This window comes from Augochlora pura, chromosome 7, assembly GCF_028453695.1.
Source record: "Augochlora pura isolate Apur16 chromosome 7, APUR_v2.2.1, whole genome shotgun sequence".
Taxonomy (NCBI): Eukaryota; Metazoa; Arthropoda; class Insecta; order Hymenoptera; family Halictidae; genus Augochlora; species Augochlora pura.
Window position 1 is genome coordinate 32,440,019 of NC_135778.1, and position 21,432 is coordinate 32,461,450.

The following is a 21,432-nucleotide window of genomic DNA, read 5'->3' on the forward strand; positions in this document are numbered from 1 at the left end:
GACACATTCTGATAACAACATTAATTTCGGTAAACGTAGAGCATTAAATTAAAAAAATGTACTATAGTACCCAGAAAATTATACAGAATCTCGTTATAATCAGGAATATTTATTAGAAATAAATGAGTCCACTGAACATCGTCATTATGGCGCTCGACGATTAAAAGAGTCATTATTGAGATAAATGATAGATAATCTCAAAAATCTTTTAATTTTCTAGCTCCATAATGACGATGTCCAGTGGACAAATTTATTTCTAATAAATATTCCTGATTAGAACGAGACTCTGTACAATTTTCTGGGTAGTATAGTACACTTATTCAATTTAATTCTCTACATTTACCAAAATTAACATTGTTATCAGAATGTATCCAATATCAAGGAGAAGTGAAAGTGTTCGCTAAATTAATATTTTGAGTTGATAAAAAATGAAACCTATCATGTTAATTAATTACAAATTTATCTAGAAAATTCTGACAGTTACCACGCATCAATCAAATCGAACGAAACTGTGACAGAATAAATGATCTGTGATTTTTTAAATCGGACGAAATGCCATCCGATCTATGATTCATGCCTATCTAGATATCGAACTGTTCTGCAGGGACATTCGCATTCGCTGAACCGTCTCCTGACCGTCTTTTAGGTCTCCAAGGAAATCATCCCCTTTGACCGAAGCGACTCCTTTTTTAACGGGAGACTGAGACTGGGCTAAGAACAGTCGCCTCGAGAGTCCGCGTTTTACTTTGACTCGTTTACTTTGTTTCCTGCTCTTAAGATGGTTTCCTCGGCCGACAATCACCATCCCTCCACCCTCGTCCTCCCCCGCGATCTATTAGTAGCGAGTGCAGAAACAAACGACGAGAAAAAGTCGACGGTGATAGCCAACGCTGATGCCGGGACGACCTTAAGTAGCTGTTTCTCTGATTCCCCTTTTTCTGCCCTATGGCGTAACAGTCTACGATGCTGCCACATAAATCGATCGGAATTAGGTGGAATTACTTTATCTACAATTAACTAACAATTCATTTAATTATTTCCTCAACTTTCCCGAGTGTAAAAAGTACGACGACAAATATATTGGCAGCGGTATTACGGTGTCAAATTCGTGTTAGTTGTTAGGTATGTAATCATTCGTAGATTTCAATAAAATTTGTAGCAAAACAAATAACAATTAATGCAGTTTGCAATGAGAGAATTAATACAATATACAATGTGATAATTATTACATTCCGCGATGAGAAAAATTAATGCTCTTTAGAATACGGAAAACTAATGCAATTCTCGATGAGAAAATGAATGAAGTTTGCAATGAGAAAATAAATGCAATTTACAATGGGAAAATAAATAGAATCTGCGATAAAAAAAGATCAACGCAACATTCAATGGACAATTAATGTATCTTCGTAATGACCAAAACACGTTCGGAATTTTTTTAGGCTTTATCGAGAGGTGGGTGCAGTGAACGTGAACATGAGAGTTGGTATCCACACGGGTAGGGTGCACTGTGGTGTTCTGGGACTGAGAAAATGGCAATTCGACGTCTGGAGCAACGACGTCACGCTTGCCAACTATATGGAAAGTGGAGGAGTACCTGGGTGAGTAATTCGATTCGGTCTCGTCACTAGTTATTGTGTATCGCCTAACGAGATTAACGAACGCGAACAAAAAATTGTGTCGTGCCCGTACACACGGTAGCCCTTTAATCTGGTACGAGTATCGAATTACCATGTCGAGCGATCATGGAAACAAATGATATTTCAAAAAACGACAGTTCGGGAATGCAACATCGTGACGGTACATTTCTCGTACAGAGTCGAGAAATAATATTATTCCCATTTCGAATTTCGAACGGATTTCCCCGAAGCGCCTGAGAATTTTGCCTCTCTTTGATTTCCCGAGAAACCTTTCGCCCGCGAACTGAGAAATATTAGAGGGAAATTACAAAGCACCGAGCCGAGATGAAAATAATTTCGCAGCTGTTTCGTATTTTCCAGAGTACCAGTCTACAGTTATCGTGTATTTTCGAACGGCAATATTCATTTACATTACATCATTATTTCGTAAATTATTATTATTATATAATGATCAATGTTCTATAGACCGTACTGTTATGCCGCGAGGAGAAGGAAAACGATGTCTCGAGACTCCATAGTCTTCCCTGCTGGACGGTTAGAGTTTTTAATCGGAATAAGCCGCAAACGGGGTTTTACAAAGAACTTTATTATAAAGTGAAGATCACGCGAAACTATTATACATACTGTCAAACTGAGCCTCGAGCATGGCGAAGCATGTACTTTTATACCCTCGCACAATAGGAGTCACCGGACTTTTGATCACCTAGACCCGATGCAGTTTCTAGGCTGAAAAGGGGTAAAGCATGACCCATGCTTTAGGTGACGCAGTGTATTGGCAAAAGTGACACACAGGTTAGCCTAATCGGTGGCTCACGGTAAATGTATGGGGCACCGCATGACAGTACATCGACAATAAAATACTGTCTGCCTTAATGACAATTAAATAAAAATTAAATTCGAGGAAGAATGATGAATAAAATAGTTCTTATAGCAAATATAGAACGAATAAATATCAAAATTGAAGAAACGGTGAAACAACTAATATAGAAACTATGGAGTAATTTAATCGATGAAAAATAAATAGCGAAAGATATAATAGTGTAATCTCTTTATCGGCAAAGCAATTAAAGGGTCAATTAACGTGAATGGCTCGTCTATAATGTATTGTTCCAGACGTGTGCACATCACGAAAGAGACACTCGACTGTCTGGGCGATTATTACGAGGTGGAGGAGGGCCACGGAGGCGAGAGGAACGCTTACCTTAAAGAGAACAATATCAAAACGTACCTAATCGTCCCCGGAGACTCGTCTAAGGGCAACAAACCCTCCACGGGGCTGAGAAAGGGTTTACCCGCGAACGGGAACGTGTCCAAGGAGATGAGAATGATGGGACACGGATCGCAGCACGGCAAACAGGCAAAGTAAGGGTACCTTTGGCAAGAATAATCGATTTTATCGTCCGCACGATCGTGTTCCATTAACCAAGGCCCCCCCAAAAAAATGAAAAAAAAAGTCTCCGCTCGGTTGTTGGGGATACTAAAAATAATCCTGGAGCTTCTTCGAAGATTATAACCCTTAGAAAAATGTTAAAAAATCCCGCAGAGTTGTTAGCGGTTAAAAGTTGCATAAGATAAACTGTTTTAATTTAATAATAATTACTGCTTCGTCCAAGGTTGATTATTTTAACTGATCATTAATTAATGAACTGGAAAGAATATTCTTGTATTTTAACCTTCAACTCCCATGGTATAAGATCATAAGTGACTCAACATTATGATTATATTTAAAATATTAATTTTCAATACGATAGCCAAGAATAAAATACAATATGGATTATTAATCTACAATAGAATCAGATTAATGTTGCAACTTTGATTGAAGTTCTATCATAACTCAAACTATTTTTATGAAACTGATCGTATCAATTAAGAATTAATTAATATTTGCAAGAGATATTAATTAATGTTTAAGAGGGCTCGGTTATCGAGCAATTCTAGAAGAATTAAATGAATTGAAGCTATCAGCGATGAAGAAATAATCGAGAAATTATTACCAGTTGGTGGTTCTGGATGATTGATGATATTTTTGATAACGTTTTCGACTGGTTCCTGATATCGATTCTCGATTACCCGTCAGGCTAGGCTTCGGAGAGACTAACGAGCCGAAGAAGGACCCTGAAGACGAGGTGAACGAGTACCTGATGAGGGCGATAGACGCCAGAAGCATAGATCGACTAAGGGCGGAATACTGCACCCCATTTATTCTAACGTTTCGACGACCTGACGTTGAGGAAAAGGTATCCTAAATCATTCCCTACGAAAAAAAAAAACAAGTTATTCAACGCAGCCTTGTTAAAAAGTTTCCCTTTTAGTCTCGTTTCCATGAGAAAGAAACAGTAAAAATATTCCGATAAATATTCATGTATAAAGTAATTATTTTGTCCGTCTCTCGTAAAACGATGCCCCATTAAAATTCTTAATTTGTATTTCAAGTTAATACTATCAAACTTATTTGCCACAATTCAATGAAGATCGATCGAATATATTTCGTCAGGCAAATTGTTACAGTTACAATAATTTGTGTTTCAGTATTCCCGTGAACGAGACAGAATGTTGTCTGCCTACTTTGTTTGTTCTGGCTTCGTCTACCTAGTGGTCGTGATCGCCATAGCAATCACCCTCAACGGGTAATTCAATTGAAACAGAATGTAGTAGTAAAATAATATAAAATTGCTTACTTTGGTAGAAAATGATTCCCTTAACCAAAAGAAAATTCATCGAAAATTACGTTCGTAGGAATCGATAACAATTAGCAATGTTCTAATACGATTACTAAGGTCTGCTATCCCTAACAATTGTTTTTAGGAGCGTGTACTTCTACACGTGTATAGCAGTGAGTACTCTGTTGATTGCCCTAATCAATGGGATCCTGATGGCAGAGAAGAACGAGGTAAGTCAACGCGTTAGTTCATTCTAAGCCGGGATCACTGATAAGGTGGAACAGATAAGGACAAGTTGCGCGCCGGGACAAGCTCTTTTGAACAATATCCAAGTAGAATGGATCGATGGCCAACACACTTTGGAATCTTGCCATTTCCTCTTAACCTTGAATACGTGGCTAGATTCCAGGTCAGCGGTGAAGTCATCGATTCGTCTATTATACAATGAGCCGCGCGGCCTTTGTGCTCAAGGGTCGTGGATCATTGATCTCTGAACTTGATCAAAATATATTGACAAATCTGTTGCAAAACGTTCAGTTTAAAACATGGATAAAAATTATTTCGAATTATGTTTAAATATAATTTTCTTCTAATTGTTATTTTATTTTTCGTACATGGCGAAGTAAACTGTACTAAATCAGTGATTATTGCATTATTATTTTTCTATATATGACGTACTTAGAAAAATAATTAACTATTTTACAGAACGTGCCAAAATGTCTTAGAGACGTGGCACTACACATTTTTGAGAACAGAGGAGTCTCGCAGGCCCTGGCCACCTGTGTCGTGTTCCTAACTTTCTTTACTTCCCTGAGCCCATTGGTAAGTTAATTAGAAGAATTCCTACAACACCGACAAATTATTAAAACCAATCCCTACGGGTTCATTTATTTTTCAATTGATATTGGGGACGCTATCATCTTTCTTCTAGAGTCAGAAAATTTCCAAATTAATTCTCGAAGCTCCCAAAATTATTTAATCAATTTCTAACAACCAGAAAAATCCTAAATTATTTACAGAAGCACTACAAATTCTAATACTAATTTCTGTGGTCCAAAAAAATCTTGAATTAATTACCGAAGGTTAACAAATTTCTAAAAAAAAAAAAAACATATTACGCATCCAGGAAATTCGTAATTAAACTTTGCGACGCCAATAAAACTGAACAGTTGCCTAATACCAGCTTTCAAATTCCAACAGAGATTACGCAACAAGAACGATTGTAGATATCACAGTAATTACAGACAATTAATCTGTTGATGCTGCAAGAAACAGAAAAGATATTCCCCGTCTAACCTGACGTAGTACTAATTGACGTATCGCAATGTCAATACCGAGTAATCACCAGACTCCAATAGACACAATCAATCACTCGTATCGATTGATAAAATTCACAGAATAAAGGAGGGACCCCTCGATTAATGATCTCGCCAAAGAGCGAGAACCGTTTGATCCTAACGCCGATAGAGATCACTTTCAACAAAGTAACTCGATTGATCCTTTCTATCCTAGCTGACATTGGAGGATGCGCGGGTCTGCAGCAATGCTACATCCTACATGGAATGGCCAGATAATTCGAGTGTGACGTTTCGCAGCATCGAGAACCCTAATGACGTATGCTACTACACTGTCTTTGCTGACGTAAGTGGGGCCAAAAGTCTGACCATTTTAATCAATATCCCTTGCCCCTAACATCTATAATAAATTAATTGTCTCATCATCTCACAAAAAATAACGAAATCTGCTATTTAAAAAATACGAAAGTCTGCTCCTACAAAAAAATAACAAAATCGACAAAAGAGAGTTTTAAGCTCCACCTACCATATCCTCAGTTAATTAAGTATTTAAATAAAATAACAGCGAAAATAAAGCTGCAAAACAGCTCCGTTTAAATGATTTTAAATGAAATGGAAGTATCTTTCAAAAATATCGGCATTGGTAAAAACGACCTTTCTGGTCGTTTCCCAACCACCTATCTCGAGAAGAAAAAATTAAATGCATCACGAGATTGATCTTCCTTGAGAAGGATCACGAGTGAATGTCCAAAATTGAGAAGTCCTTTGAGGAATAAGATTATGGGTCCAGAGACGTGAAAGTGGCCAAGTAGGCGTACAAAGGGTAACCGAATTTTCCAGCTTTTCCCGGTGCTAGTGATGTTGGTGATGATAACCTGCGCGGTCTACCAAATCCTTACATCGGTGTTCAAAGTGGCGATACTGAGCCTGGTGGTCACCTGCTATCTGGGAATCAGTATATACGAGGCCCTGCACGAGAAAGACGTCGAACTGACTGGAAGATGGCTCGCAGGCGTTCTAGTGGTTTTCTTTATGGCCTGTCTGGTTGCTCACTCGCAGCACACCGAGGCTACATACAGGTGAAATATGTACCTCGAGCTTTGATCGATGTGATACTAGACCGATGATGGCCAATTTTAGGAAGGTAGCACCTTGGAAAACTGACGGTTCGAATTTTCTAATATATAGAATACACCAATTAGTTAAACTGTGCGTAATGTATATTTTGAATTAAATTTGGAGATGCACCGATCACTCGCAGGCTGCAGTAGCTCATTTAACAGTAGATTATATTTAGACAATGCACCGATTAATTATATATTCAGAGTACATCAATTAAATAGATTGCGCATAATACGCCAGTGAAACTGTACAGAATGCACCAGCAAATTAAATTTATTGGATGCATCAATCAATTAAAAATTTCAACAATTAATTTAACAGTCGGCTAAATTTAGAAAATTCATCGAATAATTACATGTATGCTTAGTGCACCAATTAGTTAAATTGAGAATAAATGGAATAGCTCATTAATTTAAACATAGGGAATTCGCCTATCAATTGGATAGTATAGCAATCAATTTAACAATCAACTTTAGAAAATGCATCAACTAAGTATAATAGAGTGCAGTTGATGAAAATGTACAGTATGCTTCAGACAACTGTGTATGCAGTATGCACCAGTCAATTAATTGTACAGAATGCATCAACGAAATAGGAATTTTTCGCAGTAAATTTAATTGTTCCCAAGGGAATTGACTTGTTTTAAAGAAGACTCTTCTGATTGAGGGCAGACTGGATTTTCTGTGGAAGCTGCAGGCCACAGAGGAGAAGGAAGAAATGGAACACCTCAAGGCCTACAACCAGAAGCTCTTGGCAAACATACTTCCGGAGCACGTGGCGGCTCACTTTATGTCCACTGTCAATTCAGACGTGAGTGCCAAAAAACTTTCGACTACTTCAAACACCGTAATTGAATAAACTGGAGTGAGCTACCGTCTGTTTCAGTTAATTAATTCCACGAAGCCAGAATAATTTATCATTCGTAACAAACTCTTAGAATAATTCTGGGGACGATTCTAGAATGACAGTGAAACTATAAAAATGATTTAAAAAACGTATAAAGTAACAATTTTCTTCCAATTAATACCTTCACTGAAGCAATAATTTATAGGATTTTTAATAGTATTTTTAATGTATTAGTACTTTAATACTGTACTAAAATTATTTCGACAATCTAAGAATAATTTATAAATTATTTTCCAGCATTCCCACTGACGATTCGTTACTCTCGTTAGTATAATAATTTATAAATCTACCTTGGACTGTCGAAATAATTTCAAAAGCAGTATTAAAATACTAGAGCACTAAAGATATTATTCCAAATTCTATAAATTATTGCTTCACTAGAGGTATTAATTGGAAGAAAATCGTTACTTCATACGTTTTTTAATCATTTTTGATAGTTTCACTGGCATTCTATTAGGTTGGTGCATATGAAATTTCGAATTTTTAAACGAGTATATAAAACTGCATATCTTTTTTCAAAAGCTATTGATTTAATCAAAATGTGCCCCATTTGTTTCAATACACTTTTTCCAACGTGAGTTTAATTCATAGATGTCTGTCCTCAAGAAATTCTGATTTTTCGGATCACTAAACTATAGTACGGAATTTTTCAGAGTGTCTCCATTTACATACAGTTTAGCCATGTCTCCATTTACATACTGTTTTTACATGAAGTAAGATATAAAATTTTATAAAATATAGCTCTTTCGCCAACCGACTTTCACTATTTTAAACATTCAGGACAGTTTTTACGGGCTAAATAGTATATAGTATTCATACAGGCTAAATAGTATATAGTATTCATATGCACCAACCTAATAAAATGCACTTTATCGCGTAAGATAGAAATACTATAAGCCAGAAGATTTATTTCAGATTTCCAGTGGAAGTGGCTTCGAGCGCAAAGGGTTAATAGTCTCTAACGTCCGAGAGGTAGAGGGGAAGTTACGAAAATGCGGTAAAATGCAAGCGCGTGATTATGGTTGTAACTAGTCTCAATTTGGAATCATACAAGGCAGAGCTGTTCAACATGCTTCGCAGTGGGTAATGGGACAGCCACGCGCCGAGGGCGAAGCTACTGGCAACGTCTTATCGGAGAGCTGACGTCAGAGAAGAAAAACTCAAGTGTTTATGTTTTTCATGCTAGGGTTCATTCTATTTCTCTTAATCCCGGCATTATTTATGACAGGTCGCTGTCACTTTCTTCAGCCGAGCAACGTGTAGTTACTAGCGAAGAGTTCCGCGAATACTTGAGGCACGTTGCTCGCGAAAGAGATTGGCAACACTGTCCTAAAACCGCTCAAAATCTGCCCGAGTTTTTACAGGCTAAATAGTATATAAATAAGGATAGTCTGAATTATTCCATCACAGAGTTTATTAATTCTAAAGATCAAAATTGTTTTAAGACAGGCATTCTGTATTGAAATTTCGTTGAAAAAGGTGTAGTAAAGCAAACGGGGCATATTTTGATTAAATCAACAGCTTTTGAAAAAAGATATACAGTTTTATATATTTGCGTAATTATCCGACATTTCATATGCACCAACCTAATAGAATTGTCTTCAGAATTACTCTAGGGGTTTGATACGAATGATAAATTGTTCTGGCTTCGTGGTATTAATTAACTGAAACAGTACTAGAATTTAGTGCTCTAAAAATATTATTACAAATTTTATAAATTACTGCATCATTGCAAGTATTAATAGGGAGAAAATAGTATGAGTTTTAGATTCTTAGAAAAATTATAAAAGCACCTGTAATGTTCTAGGTTACTATAAAAAATTGGTAAAAATTCCACAACAATAATGACTCATTAGAAATATTAATATTAATGTATTATACAAATTATTAAACTTTCAATGCATCAGTGAATCGTTAGAAGTATTAATGACAAAATTATTAGAGCGGAAAATGAACGTTTCGGACTAAAAATTCTGTTCGAAGGAGCTGTACCACGAGCAATGCGACTTCGTTTGCATAATGTTCGCCTCGATACCTAATTTCTGCGAGTTTTACGTGGAGCTCGAGGCGAACAACGAGGGCGTTGAGTGTCTGCGGCTTCTAAACGAGATCATCGCCGATTTCGACGAGCTCCTAGCCGAGGAAGAGTACAAGTACATCGAGAAGATCAAAAGCACCGGTGCCACCTACATGGCAGCATCCGGTAAGTTTTCTGTAGCTTCTCAATAATATCCTCGAACGAGGACATTTGCGTACGATGCCCACCTTTAAACTCGTCCAGATTTTTCTGTATACCCTGTATGGTTTCTCCGCGATTAGTGTAATATTTTCAATTGTTAAAAATGATATAGCAGAATAACATTGTAAAAAATTATGTAGCAGAATATTTTTTGTAGCATGAAATTGTTCAGCAGAACATTTTCTATTGTTAGGAATGGCTCAGTGGAATCATTAGAATTTTTCGAAAATGGTCGAAGATAATTCTCGGGTGAGAGATCGCTGTGAGGGGTTGAGAAGAACCGGACGATGAGAGAGGATGAGGAAACGGACGCAGGAAGCGTATTTATGGCGTTCAGGAATTTTCACGCCTAGCGTTTCTCTTTTTCCTCAGGTCTGACGAGGAGCACCTGCGACATGAGAGATTACAAGCACGTGACCGCGATGGCAGACTACGCGCTTAGGATACGCGAACAGCTGGCCTACGTTAATAAAGAGAGTTTCAACAACTTCCGGTTGCGCGTGGGCATCAATATTGGACCGGTAACGTCAATCAATCCCTTTTTGACTACATATAAAACACACGAAACTTGACCAGCTTGTAATGACTTCCACAAGTTCTCCGTGAAATAGGATAAATAACACACTCGCTAATTGCACAGTATTTGAAAAAAGAAGCAAGCTAATATTGCTAATATATTTACGATGATAATCAACAATATCTTTATTATTTAACTGATAACATTTCCCGAAGAATATTGGTGTAGTAAATAAAATTACAATAACTACTTAAATTGCTTCAGAAATGAAGATATGATATAGTGACTGCCAAAAGTATTCAGAACTAGTATAACATTGACTTTTACGACATATATTTCAATAAATATACATTGAAAGGAAGAAATTCTTTACGGTATATTAGAGTATATAAGTGTCAAAATATAACAAACTTTGTATTTAATCTGAAACGTTACCTACATGAATGAAGAAATATAAAAAACATCGAATTTTCACGTCACATAAGTATTATAGCGACTTGTAAACTTCAGTTTAAATATTATAAGAATAAATGTTTAAAAAACTGTTCTAATCAGTTTTATTATTAGTTTTTTGTTGCATCTTGTATAACTGAATTCACTTTATAGTTCACTTCATTTTTACCATAACGTGAATTCAGTGATACAAGAACTTTTTTCCTTTCAATATATATTTATTGAAATATATGTCGTGGTAGTCAATGTTATACTAGTGTTCGAATACTTTTGGGAATTACTGTTGGTATTTAATTTAATTATGAAATAAAATGAAGATAACACTATTTCAAATCATGAACCATAGGAAAATTGGTACCCATAGAATGTGTTTAAAGAAAATCCAATTAGCGGATGATCCGCAGTTTACAACGCTTTACGAGTAACCGTAGCAAATCGCCCACTATTTATGGGCCGCACCTGTTTGAACAGGTAGAAAGTAACGATGTCGAAAACAAGATGAAGGAATAAAAGAAGTCCGAAACGCCCCACCCATGAGGGGCCCAAGTACCCAATAACTTTGAGACCCAATCAGGTAGCAGGTAAACGATACGCCCTCGACAGATGTGCGCGGTCGCCAGTTGTTTGCTTGGCTACCTTACCCTACTTCGTAAAGATTTATTAGTCGCACGGGAGTCACGAAGTGTACGCCTATTTTATGTACCTGCATTACAGTTTTATTGTACATCATTTTAGTCCCCCTTCTGCCACATCATCCACACAACGCAAGCGTCATAATTAAGACATTATGTCTAGAGCTGATAATTAGTATTGATTTAAATTTTAATAACAAATTTATAAAAAGTCAGGTACAGTAACAAACAATATGTATTTCTAAAATTTTGAACAATATCAAGAGACGAAGAATTCTCTCAGTGTTCGCCCAAAAGATTAATTAATAATCTCTAACATTTTAAACAACGCTACAAGTTGTCGATACTACGTATTCATATTATTACAATTCCAAAAACACTTTGACCCACCACGTCCCACAGCACCACTTCAGAAACTGTTAATTAAAATATTATAATCAGAAGCTGTGGCTGATAATTAATATCAGCTCCCAGCGTAATTAAAACGCCACGTATCTCAATAAAACAAAAATAAATCGTAATCTAACGGCCGAAGAAAAATCACCACATTTTTCTCGCAATTTAAAACTATAAATGGTACTAGAGGAGGACTCCAACGATACAGATTTAATTATAGATTAAATTTTTTTATCTCTATGTACTTGGTTTTGCGATAATGGAATTTTTCCAGAGAAGTGATTAACTAATTGTTTGACGCAGGTCGTAGCAGGTGTTATAGGTGCGAGAAAGCCGCAATACGACATTTGGGGTAACGCGGTAAACGTGGCCTCGCGAATGGAGTCGACCGGTGTCCTAGACGGGATTCAGGTCACCCAGGAGGTCCGAGACATCCTGATCGCGAAAGGATATCCGTTGACCTGCCGCGGCACCATTCAGGTCAAAGGCAAGGGCAGCATGGTCACATACTTCCTGGATGGTCCGCGGCAGCCTAGCAAATCTATCGAGAGTGCTGCCCACAAGATAAACAAGATTGGCAACAGTGAATCAGTCGCGTCATCCAATAGCGTGGACGTCTGAGAAAGTTTGTCGGAGAACATCTGGATGTCCTCAAGAAGAAAAGAAAATTTGCTGTGCAGCGAGTAATATTTTCAGAAGCATCTCTTTTAGCTAACCTTTACGAGCCTAAAAGAATTCTATTTATTATACACGCAAGAAATGATATTCTATGTTTGAGCGAGGGGTCAACAAAGAAGCAACAAGACGACTTACAAGTTGAGAAGTTTTATCAATTAATGTTCCTCGTTAATATCGAATCTAATGTTAAATCGAATCTAAACTTAAGCTGTTGCAATGAATTATGAACAATGGACATCGCGCGATTTTAAACAAATGTAGAAATACGATGAGAATACTGATACCTATAATTAGATATCACTAAAATACTGTGTAATTGCAACTCTATATAAATATAATTATATTTATAATTGTAATTATAATAATTATAGTTATATATACTTATATTTATATTTAGTTGCAGTTTTATATATGTAATTACAATTCCAAATAATTACAATGTTGTATAATTAAAATTCTATACCAACGCATTCAATATACTGAAGATATACTGAATCAAACTTGTGTCCACTCATGTTTGCATTTCTGCTGTCATATCACTTTGAATCAATGTCTCTTGCTACATTACAGAAAAGTAAAATATATGAGAACTGAATTGTAATTGTATGTATTGTATATACATAACAAAATTTGTGGAATTTATTTCCCGCTACATTCGTATACAATATTGGATTTCTAATGCTTCACGAAATCTAAACGAGACCAAAAGCGAAGCAAAATTAAATATCTGTCCCAAGCGAGGTGTCAGGTATCAGCATTCTTGTCGAGTAGGTAGATCTATTATTTCAACGACGTTCTCTGATTGCAGCAAGGGTCGCGTTACCGAAGTACGAACGGAGATGCTTTTCAATGAACAAAAGCGCCTAACTTAGAGAGCGTGTTATAGCGCCAAAAAGATTGGTGTCTGATATAGTCTGTATTATGCATGGTAATTAATAACATCGAAATCGGAAAAAAAGCCCAATGACACATTCATAAATATTCATTAAGATGAAATCACCGTTGTCAATATTAAAAAACGTCACAGTCAATACGAAATCATAGATATGCCAATGACACATACGGATAAATAAGCATATAAAAATGCATAAATTCATCGATATATCAATACAAATAAATAAGTAAATGTCAGAAATAATACAGTAAACATACGTAAATCAATACACATAAGTAAATCCACACATATAAATAAATCAATGTACATACATGAAATGAATGAGTATTCAATCAGTATACAATAGAAGGAAATGTTGTTGAGCTCTATTTTCGGTATCGACGGAAATCGAGAAATTTAGTTAATAATACAAAAAAAGTCTAAATTAAGAAAAAATGAAATCTCAAATTCTAACAATATGAAATCAATTAAATTAATTAAATTATTAAGACGGGACTCTATCTTTCGAACGTGAATTAGTACGGCCTGAAGATCGCGAAAAAAACTAGAACGCGGTTAATAATAATCGTAACTCTATGTACTTATTAATTTGATATAAAAATTCTACTGGATTATTGAATCAATACGAGCACGCGATACCGGAAGCTCTCCATTTCAATACTATTCGAACTATATTTGAGCTCTGCACCAAGCTCTATTTCAGCTCTGTTCGAGCTCTTTAAGAACTTCCTTTAAGCTCGTTGCAGTCGTTGCGAGCTCCATTCGATGTATCGACGGCAAGTATAATTAATAATATAAAAAGATCTAACCTGTAAATATGAAGATACAAACTAAATTGAGATTATTTCATTATTAAACGGATGATCAAAGCGTGCCTCTAAGTTTCAAACGCGAATTGTAACGGCCTGAAAATCGCGAAAATAACTAAAACCCGGTCTATAAAAATCAAAGTACTAATTTAAAATACAGATTCTTATCTTGACCATTAACTTATACTACAAACTCTAATAAAGACTTCTACATTTTGGATAAAATTCTAATAAATCTGTCTATCAATTAACTATAAAAAATTTTACTGAATTTGATTATTTGAATTAATAAGAAAAACGCGGGACCGGTAGCTCTCCTCTTCGGCTCAGTTTGAGCACCGCTGGGACTCCGTTTGAGCCCTCTAACTACCGTGCAACTAGCTACTTGTATTAGATTTATGCAACAAATGATTGACTTCAACACCGGCAATGACATGTTTGAAAGATTACTTTGCCCAGAAAAAAATAAACAATTACTAATATATATACATATATGTCAACATGTGCATTATACAATTTACAATTTCATGTAAAAATTGTATAATATTCTAAAGACTCTAACTATCCTAAGAATTTCGTCAACCAGTCAATTGAATCTTTATCCAGACTAACTGATAATGCGAGTCCAATGCTTTCCATTGAACCCGCATTATTCGCCCTTAAGAATACTGAGTATTTTAACGTTACTGGCCGGTCCAGTCATATAGATGTATTTTAATTGACAATGTTGTAATACCGGGGCTGCTTCGATCGATTAAGGAACTATTAAAAGAGTGCAAAAACAATTGGGCCCCAGTCACACGTAGCTCTATCTAATACAATTCTCATGGCATCAACAGTCAGCACAGCAAATCTGAGAAAACGCTATATTTTCTTGAATGACTCTACTGACACATATACCAACGCTTGATTTTTTTTCGGGGCGATAAAGTGCCAGTATGCTGTTACTAAAGAGATTAAACTATCGCGCTAAGACCATTGCGTTGGGAGGTTGTTCACAAAAATCATGCTGATGCAACGCAGTATTAGATTCCCTGTATTTAGCGCTCACATGCCTTAGCGGCTTGAGATACACGTGACGACGTCCAGGAAGAGCTAAAATGATATTTACCACGATCGCGAGACACTACAAAACCAGCTTTCTCTACATTAGATGCTAATGCAGCGATTACTGATTTCATAGAGTATACCAACACAGGTGATATAACTCAATACATCTTTTTTTGCGCCAGTATGCTCCCAGGATCGTAGAATCACTGTTTCATTGCTGGAACGCAAACGGACGTGTGTTGGTCACACCGCGAGGGGTTGGACATCGTCATTTGTATCGTGATATCGCACTAACTACAACGGGATCTTTCTCACCTGAGTACCTAACACTACGTTACTGCTCTACGCAATGGCCCAGTGGGCAAATTCTCGAGAGTTTCGGGCCCGAAAGTCCTCCCAGTTGCTACGACATATAGTTACTGTCCTGGGACTTCCTGTGTTGGCTCTTCCATTGATTCAAATCTGAAAACATTATATAAATATTAGCTTTTGAATGAAAGAATAATTTTATGTTTACGACAATTTTAAATGCCATAAAGTAAATTAATAAATCCAAATTGTGTCTAGAGTAACTAACTGGGCCTGAGCTGCTTTTGCAATATTTAAAATATTACTGCAGAATGCATCGAAGCGCCTGTGATAATCTATCGATAATCGATCGTCCCAGATGGAGAAAATCTCATATCAAAATAACTGTCAAGCTATATAACCTTTAACAAGTGTTAGCTTACTAGAAATGATTATTGGAAAGAATTTCTGCCAATGTAGATGGTGTCAGGGAACTTTTTCGACAAAGACATAGTTATTTCATCTGCTGGGGAATGAACAAATGAATACACTTCCTCGAACATCCATCCCGACGTTCATCTCTAATGGCACAGGAATTTTGAATTTCGTCAATTCGAAGACGACAGGTCTCGCAAACAATTTATTTTTCAATTTCGATGGCCTAACGAATATTTGATTCCACAGCCATGTCTGTGCAATCCGATTTACTAAGAATGTCAAATAAATTTCTATCGAAACACTGTTGCCTGATTTTCAATTACCTCAATCTACAATTATTCGATGTATGCATATTTAATACTTATAGTGTTACGCAAGCTATCCATGTCGACTTGCTTATTTATTAAATATATGAAATAGTTTTCTACTAGTAAGTAACTATAAAAGTCTCTGGAAACTGTCCGATTAAAATATAGAAGAATATCAGTTTAGAAACTGATTTCTAAACAAGTTTAATTCACAGAACAATAAACAAAGAAATGATGGATTCAAATTTTAAACGCGAGCGATGGAGATGTCGCTGCGATCTATGGAGGACGATGTTTCGAGACCGCACGTTGGCAGCAGTGACAGAAAGCAGTCGATAGCAGAACCCCTCGAAGGAATAACACGTGGTCTGCTCGCTAGCTCTGACTGCTGCACAGATTTTTGGCGCAATTCGGCACGAAGTATTACAAGGCAACGGGGAATCATTAAATTCGGAAGGTGAGAAGAGTGGTAATATTATATAAATATATATATATATATACATATATATGCGAATTACCGAGCTGTGTTTTAGACCAAATACTGTTCTCTCAGTTATTAAAATAATTAGAGCATTAATACGTGATCTCTTACAATTCCTATTAGATTAGATAGAGATAATTTGAAAACAGATTACTAATTAGTAATTACTCTTTGTCGCCGTCTTCGTGGAGGATGAAAAAAAAAGCTATTGAAATTACTCCGAGTATCCATAGTTTATTTATTCCTAATTGAAAATTACTCTAACACACACTTTTCCGGGATTGCATCACACGATTTCAGTCGTGTAACACCAAAATTATCACAGCTGCTTTGCACTATTACATATCATGTAAACAGAATATCGCAATTATTTAAAAAGTAGAACAACACGATATTGGTATTTACGAATCATTATAATGTTCAACTTCTTTCATGCATCTATAAATTTAGTAAGCCCTCGATCTATATTCAAAATTATTTGAAGAAACTCAATGCCGCTTGTTGGAAGTAATTAATGGCGTATTTGATCTGAACATGATGACTCTATATAGATTTTATAAATTTTTGAATACCGGAATCGTTTGAAGTAGCGCACGCTACATCTCCCCATTACGTAAATATGAAACAAAATATGACTACGTTTGAAACCCGAAAACACTTCGATCTACAATTAAATTTAATTGCCTCTAGATCATTGCCTTCTATAAATGAAATGAATGGAACAGACGACCGTAACCTGTTGTCCAATTAAATTGAATTGACGATTTAGACAATATAAGACCATTGAAACATCTTTTGAATCACAACCGTATCGTTCTATACTACGTTAATAAGCAAAGAGAATGCTCGGGTATGTTTGGACTGCTCCAATATACTAATTCAGGCACAATTATTACAGAAAAACGGGGACTTAGCACTGCGGCACCATTCATGTTTATACAGATTGGCCTGATCGCAGCGACTTTACAACGCCGTAATATTAACAGGTAATTACTAAACAAAAATTCGAAATATATAAAAATTCAAGTTGCATAAATACTACGCAAAGAGGCATCAAATCTTTCTAAATCTCACTTTAATCACTCGCCGCATCTGGCAGTGTTTCGCAAATATGAAATGGTAAACAAATTACTCTAATCGAACGTTGCAACTCTCAAGTAACAATATCATTTTATCTGCTGCTGTAGCTAATCTAAGAGTGTGTTATTTACATTTTTTCTGACACCGTTTGACGCAATCACGGAATAAATTCCTCTTATCTTCCAGCCAGAAAACCGAGCATAAACATGTGCAGAGCGAACAGAACGTGGATGTATCTGGCTTGGATACGCGATATTTCTGTGGAGCCGACTATGTGGCTTTACATGATGGCCTATATGATCACGTCTGTAGTGGAACAGGCATTCTTTGTATACAAAGCATGTCGCGTGGATCATGGATTCTCAGAGGATGTCTGCTCGAACCTGACCTATAACCAGACGATTAAATCCGCAGTTCAGGTACCTACTAAATTTCCGGTCACCTGCGAATTACCGCTTTTCCCTCTTCTCAAAGGTCTGCTCAAGACTCTTAAAAAAATGGAAACTGTAAAAAAAGGATTCAGAGATGGAAGTACACTTCCAAATAACTCAATATGGAAATTCAAAACAGAACATTTCGTCTGAGAAGAATGGGGTATCATGTGAATTCATTACAGATGACTGTATCTAATTTCCATCAATGGAACAATATAGCAGGTCATGTGGTGCCAATTATCCTAGCACTCTTCTTTGGTAATTGGAGCGATAGATATGGTCGCAAATTATTACTAATCATGGGACTGACTGGGAAATTCATCTACTCTTTTATGGTAGTCGTTAATTCCATGATGGACACATGGAATCTGAACTCTGTGGTATACACAGCCAGTCTACCTATGGGGATTCTAGGGGCTGACGTTGCCATTTTCGGCAGCTGTTTCGCATACATATCAGATATTACAACAGTGAAACAGAGAACCATGAGGATTATGATTTTGGACATTGTGTACCTCAGCACTATGCCAACAGGTACAACCTAACTGAACAAGCCTAACATTCACCAGATTTTGATTTTAATTCATTACAGGGGTGGCCCTGGGTTCATATATATACACAAACATCAGCGGTGCGTCGTACACGATCATGTTCTCCATAAACGCGAGCCTACTCGTCCTAGCTATAGTGTACTCTCTGATAGTACTACAATGGCAAACGCTGCCGCAACAGAAGCCACATTCGTGCAGAAATTTTCTGACGGACTTCTTCGACAAGGAACACGTGATTGCGACTGCGCGGACGTTGACCAAGTCTAGGCCGAATCATACGAAACTGCACTTATGGTTACTGCTGGCCATCATGATGCTCTACACATTTCAAAGAGACGAGAAACCTATGAGCTATCTATACACGCAGCTCAAGTTCAAGTGGGATGTTACGAAGTTTAGCAACTTCAGAACCTTCCAATCGACTACATTTGTTCTGGGTCAGTACTGTAATTCAATCAAGTAATTTAAGTGAAAGGAGAAATTCAAGCGAGACTTTCTCTTGCTCCGAGATCTGACCAGTTATGGTCACGGAAACTTCTCGATTTCAGCGATGCTGCTTGGTGTACCGCTGATGAGTAAATTACTGAGAATAAAAGACACTATCATTATCATGATTGGAGCGGTCTCGCACGCGGCTGGCAGACTTGTATTCATCTTTGCCAGGATTCCAGAAATGTTCTACGTTGGTAAATAAGCTCGTTACGAACATATTAATTCCGAGCAATCGAAGTATACAATTTGTTGAAATGAATACAGGAGCCGGAGTGGCTGCATTAGGCCCAATGGTAGCACCGGTTCTGAGATCAATGATTTCCAAGCTTGTCTCTTTGGAAGAAAGAGGTCCGTGAATACGAAAACTATATAATCCCCACTACTATTCCTGAAAATATCTCAATTCGATTAATTACGCAATTACTATTTACAGGGAAGATGTTCGCGATGCTTTCCGTTTGCGACAACTCTGTGCCTTTGTTTAGCGGCATCTTGTACTCTCAACTCTACAATGCTACAATTAACACTGCGCCAGCATCTATCTACTGGTTGACATTTGCCACACAGGCATCAGTATTCCTCTTAATTTTGTAAGTTAAAATAAATCTAATATTCAAATAAAATTAATCCTAATAAAAGACAAATTCTAATAAACCTAATTTATTGTCTCTAATTAACCATTTGATTTTTCGTTGCAGAATAATTCATTTTACAATAAGAATCGGACAACAGGATGAGAACGAAGATTATATCGACAATGAAGTTTCCAATTTGTCTACGTCTTCCACATAGAACTATTCGTGAAGAATTAAGCTAATGACTCATGCATTCCAAGAATTTTGTATATGCACAAACATATCGTGTATCTAAAATTAGTACAAAATGATCTGCTGTTGACCAATTATAGTTGAACGAAATACAGTATTATACAACTGTAAAGATACCTCGCATCCTCTTTCCTGAATTAATAATACGCTTGGCAATTAATCATAATGTAGATTAGATGATCCATGACGTTTATTAGATGAAACACCACAAGCTACTCTAAATTCCTACTGAATTGATTAAAATGAGTCATCAACAGTGATTAATTGCAGAGCAATCTGTTCGAAGAAATCATTTGCTGGTTGCACAGCAAGAACTATTACTTTGATCTTTGAACAGGCTGTTTATTACTTTTATAAACGACTGCGAAATAGGCGATACAAAGAATCACGAGTCCGAGCTACCAACTTTCGACGAATTGATTGCTATTCAAAGCTGGTCGCTGGCAAACAGGTCAAGGACCGCTGGCAAAATATTGTTTGCCAGTTGGAGTTTTCGACTGAAAATTCGTCACTCCAGCAACTACAAATTTAGCAGATTTCAATATTATAGAATAATTTCGCTATCGGGCATTCCAATATAATTATTGGATTGAGCAAACATTGAATGAAAATCACAGGCAAATTATTTACCTCGGAAACTGATAAACAAGGGAATATTTGTGGAAATTGACCTTGTGACCTACAAAAGCGAATTTCTCATTCTGTCGTCACCTATGACCTAGATAAGTGTCCACCTCTTCAAAATCGGGAGGTATAAAAGTCGCGAGGTTGTTAGCAATTGCAGGTTGTCTGCTGAAACACGGCGAATACAACACGGATCCCAGAATTTATAAGCATCAATTATGGTAATAAAAATGAAATGATTCTTGCATTTCATTCACGCTTTCTACAATTGCAACATTTTCCTATGAGTTTCGCATATATATAACTATTACTTTAACATCGAATTTTATTTGACCAGTTAAGATTATATTTTACTTTCTCAATTTATTACAGATTGCGCTGAGGAGGATTATGTGTGTTGCCATCGCTATTATAGCGATGTTTGTAACGATAATGAGCGCAAAACCAGCAACGACTCCTGCCCCTTCAGGAGCAATTACCATATATCCGGTACCGCAGAGGCCATCGTATCTACCGAGTGGATGGGTCTATCCAAAGCCTATTTATCCTCAGCCAACTCTAAAAATCAAATAATCGACACAGATCGCTTACTAATATCATTATAATTAGTGTAATTAAAA

The 21,432-nt window shown here is 36.6% G+C and overlaps 2 protein-coding genes across 2 annotated transcripts in view; both read left to right on the plus strand.

The window, feature by feature from the left end:
• The window catches only part of LOC144472796 (adenylate cyclase type 6), a 73,136-nt gene extending 52,848 nt beyond the window's left edge, over positions 1-20,288 (plus strand). The window contains exons 11-27 of the mRNA XM_078186168.1: positions 1,440-1,598; positions 2,751-2,999; positions 3,715-3,874; positions 4,167-4,264; positions 4,443-4,527; positions 5,003-5,119; positions 5,810-5,938; positions 6,433-6,671; positions 7,386-7,524; positions 9,604-9,823; positions 10,232-10,380; positions 12,161-12,263; positions 19,025-19,306; positions 19,418-19,555; positions 19,626-19,709; positions 19,795-19,951; positions 20,060-20,288. Coding sequence (XP_078042294.1) covers positions 1,440-1,598; positions 2,751-2,999; positions 3,715-3,874; positions 4,167-4,264; positions 4,443-4,527; positions 5,003-5,119; positions 5,810-5,938; positions 6,433-6,671; positions 7,386-7,524; positions 9,604-9,823; positions 10,232-10,380; positions 12,161-12,263; positions 19,025-19,306; positions 19,418-19,555; positions 19,626-19,709; positions 19,795-19,951; positions 20,060-20,153 — 2,602 coding nt within the window. The 3' untranslated portion in view covers positions 20,154-20,288. The remainder of the gene's footprint in view (positions 1-1,439; positions 1,599-2,750; positions 3,000-3,714; positions 3,875-4,166; positions 4,265-4,442; positions 4,528-5,002; positions 5,120-5,809; positions 5,939-6,432; positions 6,672-7,385; positions 7,525-9,603; positions 9,824-10,231; positions 10,381-12,160; positions 12,264-19,024; positions 19,307-19,417; positions 19,556-19,625; positions 19,710-19,794; positions 19,952-20,059) is intronic.
• On the plus strand, positions 16,657-18,904 carry LOC144472795 (lysosomal proton-coupled steroid conjugate and bile acid symporter SLC46A3). Its single transcript, XM_078186167.1, has 4 exons — positions 16,657-16,780; positions 17,703-17,790; positions 18,071-18,303; positions 18,501-18,904. The coding sequence occupies exons 3-4, from the start codon at positions 18,091-18,093 to the stop codon at positions 18,861-18,863; spliced, it is 576 nt and encodes a 191-aa protein (XP_078042293.1). The 5' UTR covers positions 16,657-16,780; positions 17,703-17,790; positions 18,071-18,090; the 3' UTR covers positions 18,864-18,904.
• Positions 20,289-21,432: the final 1,144 nt, after the last annotated feature.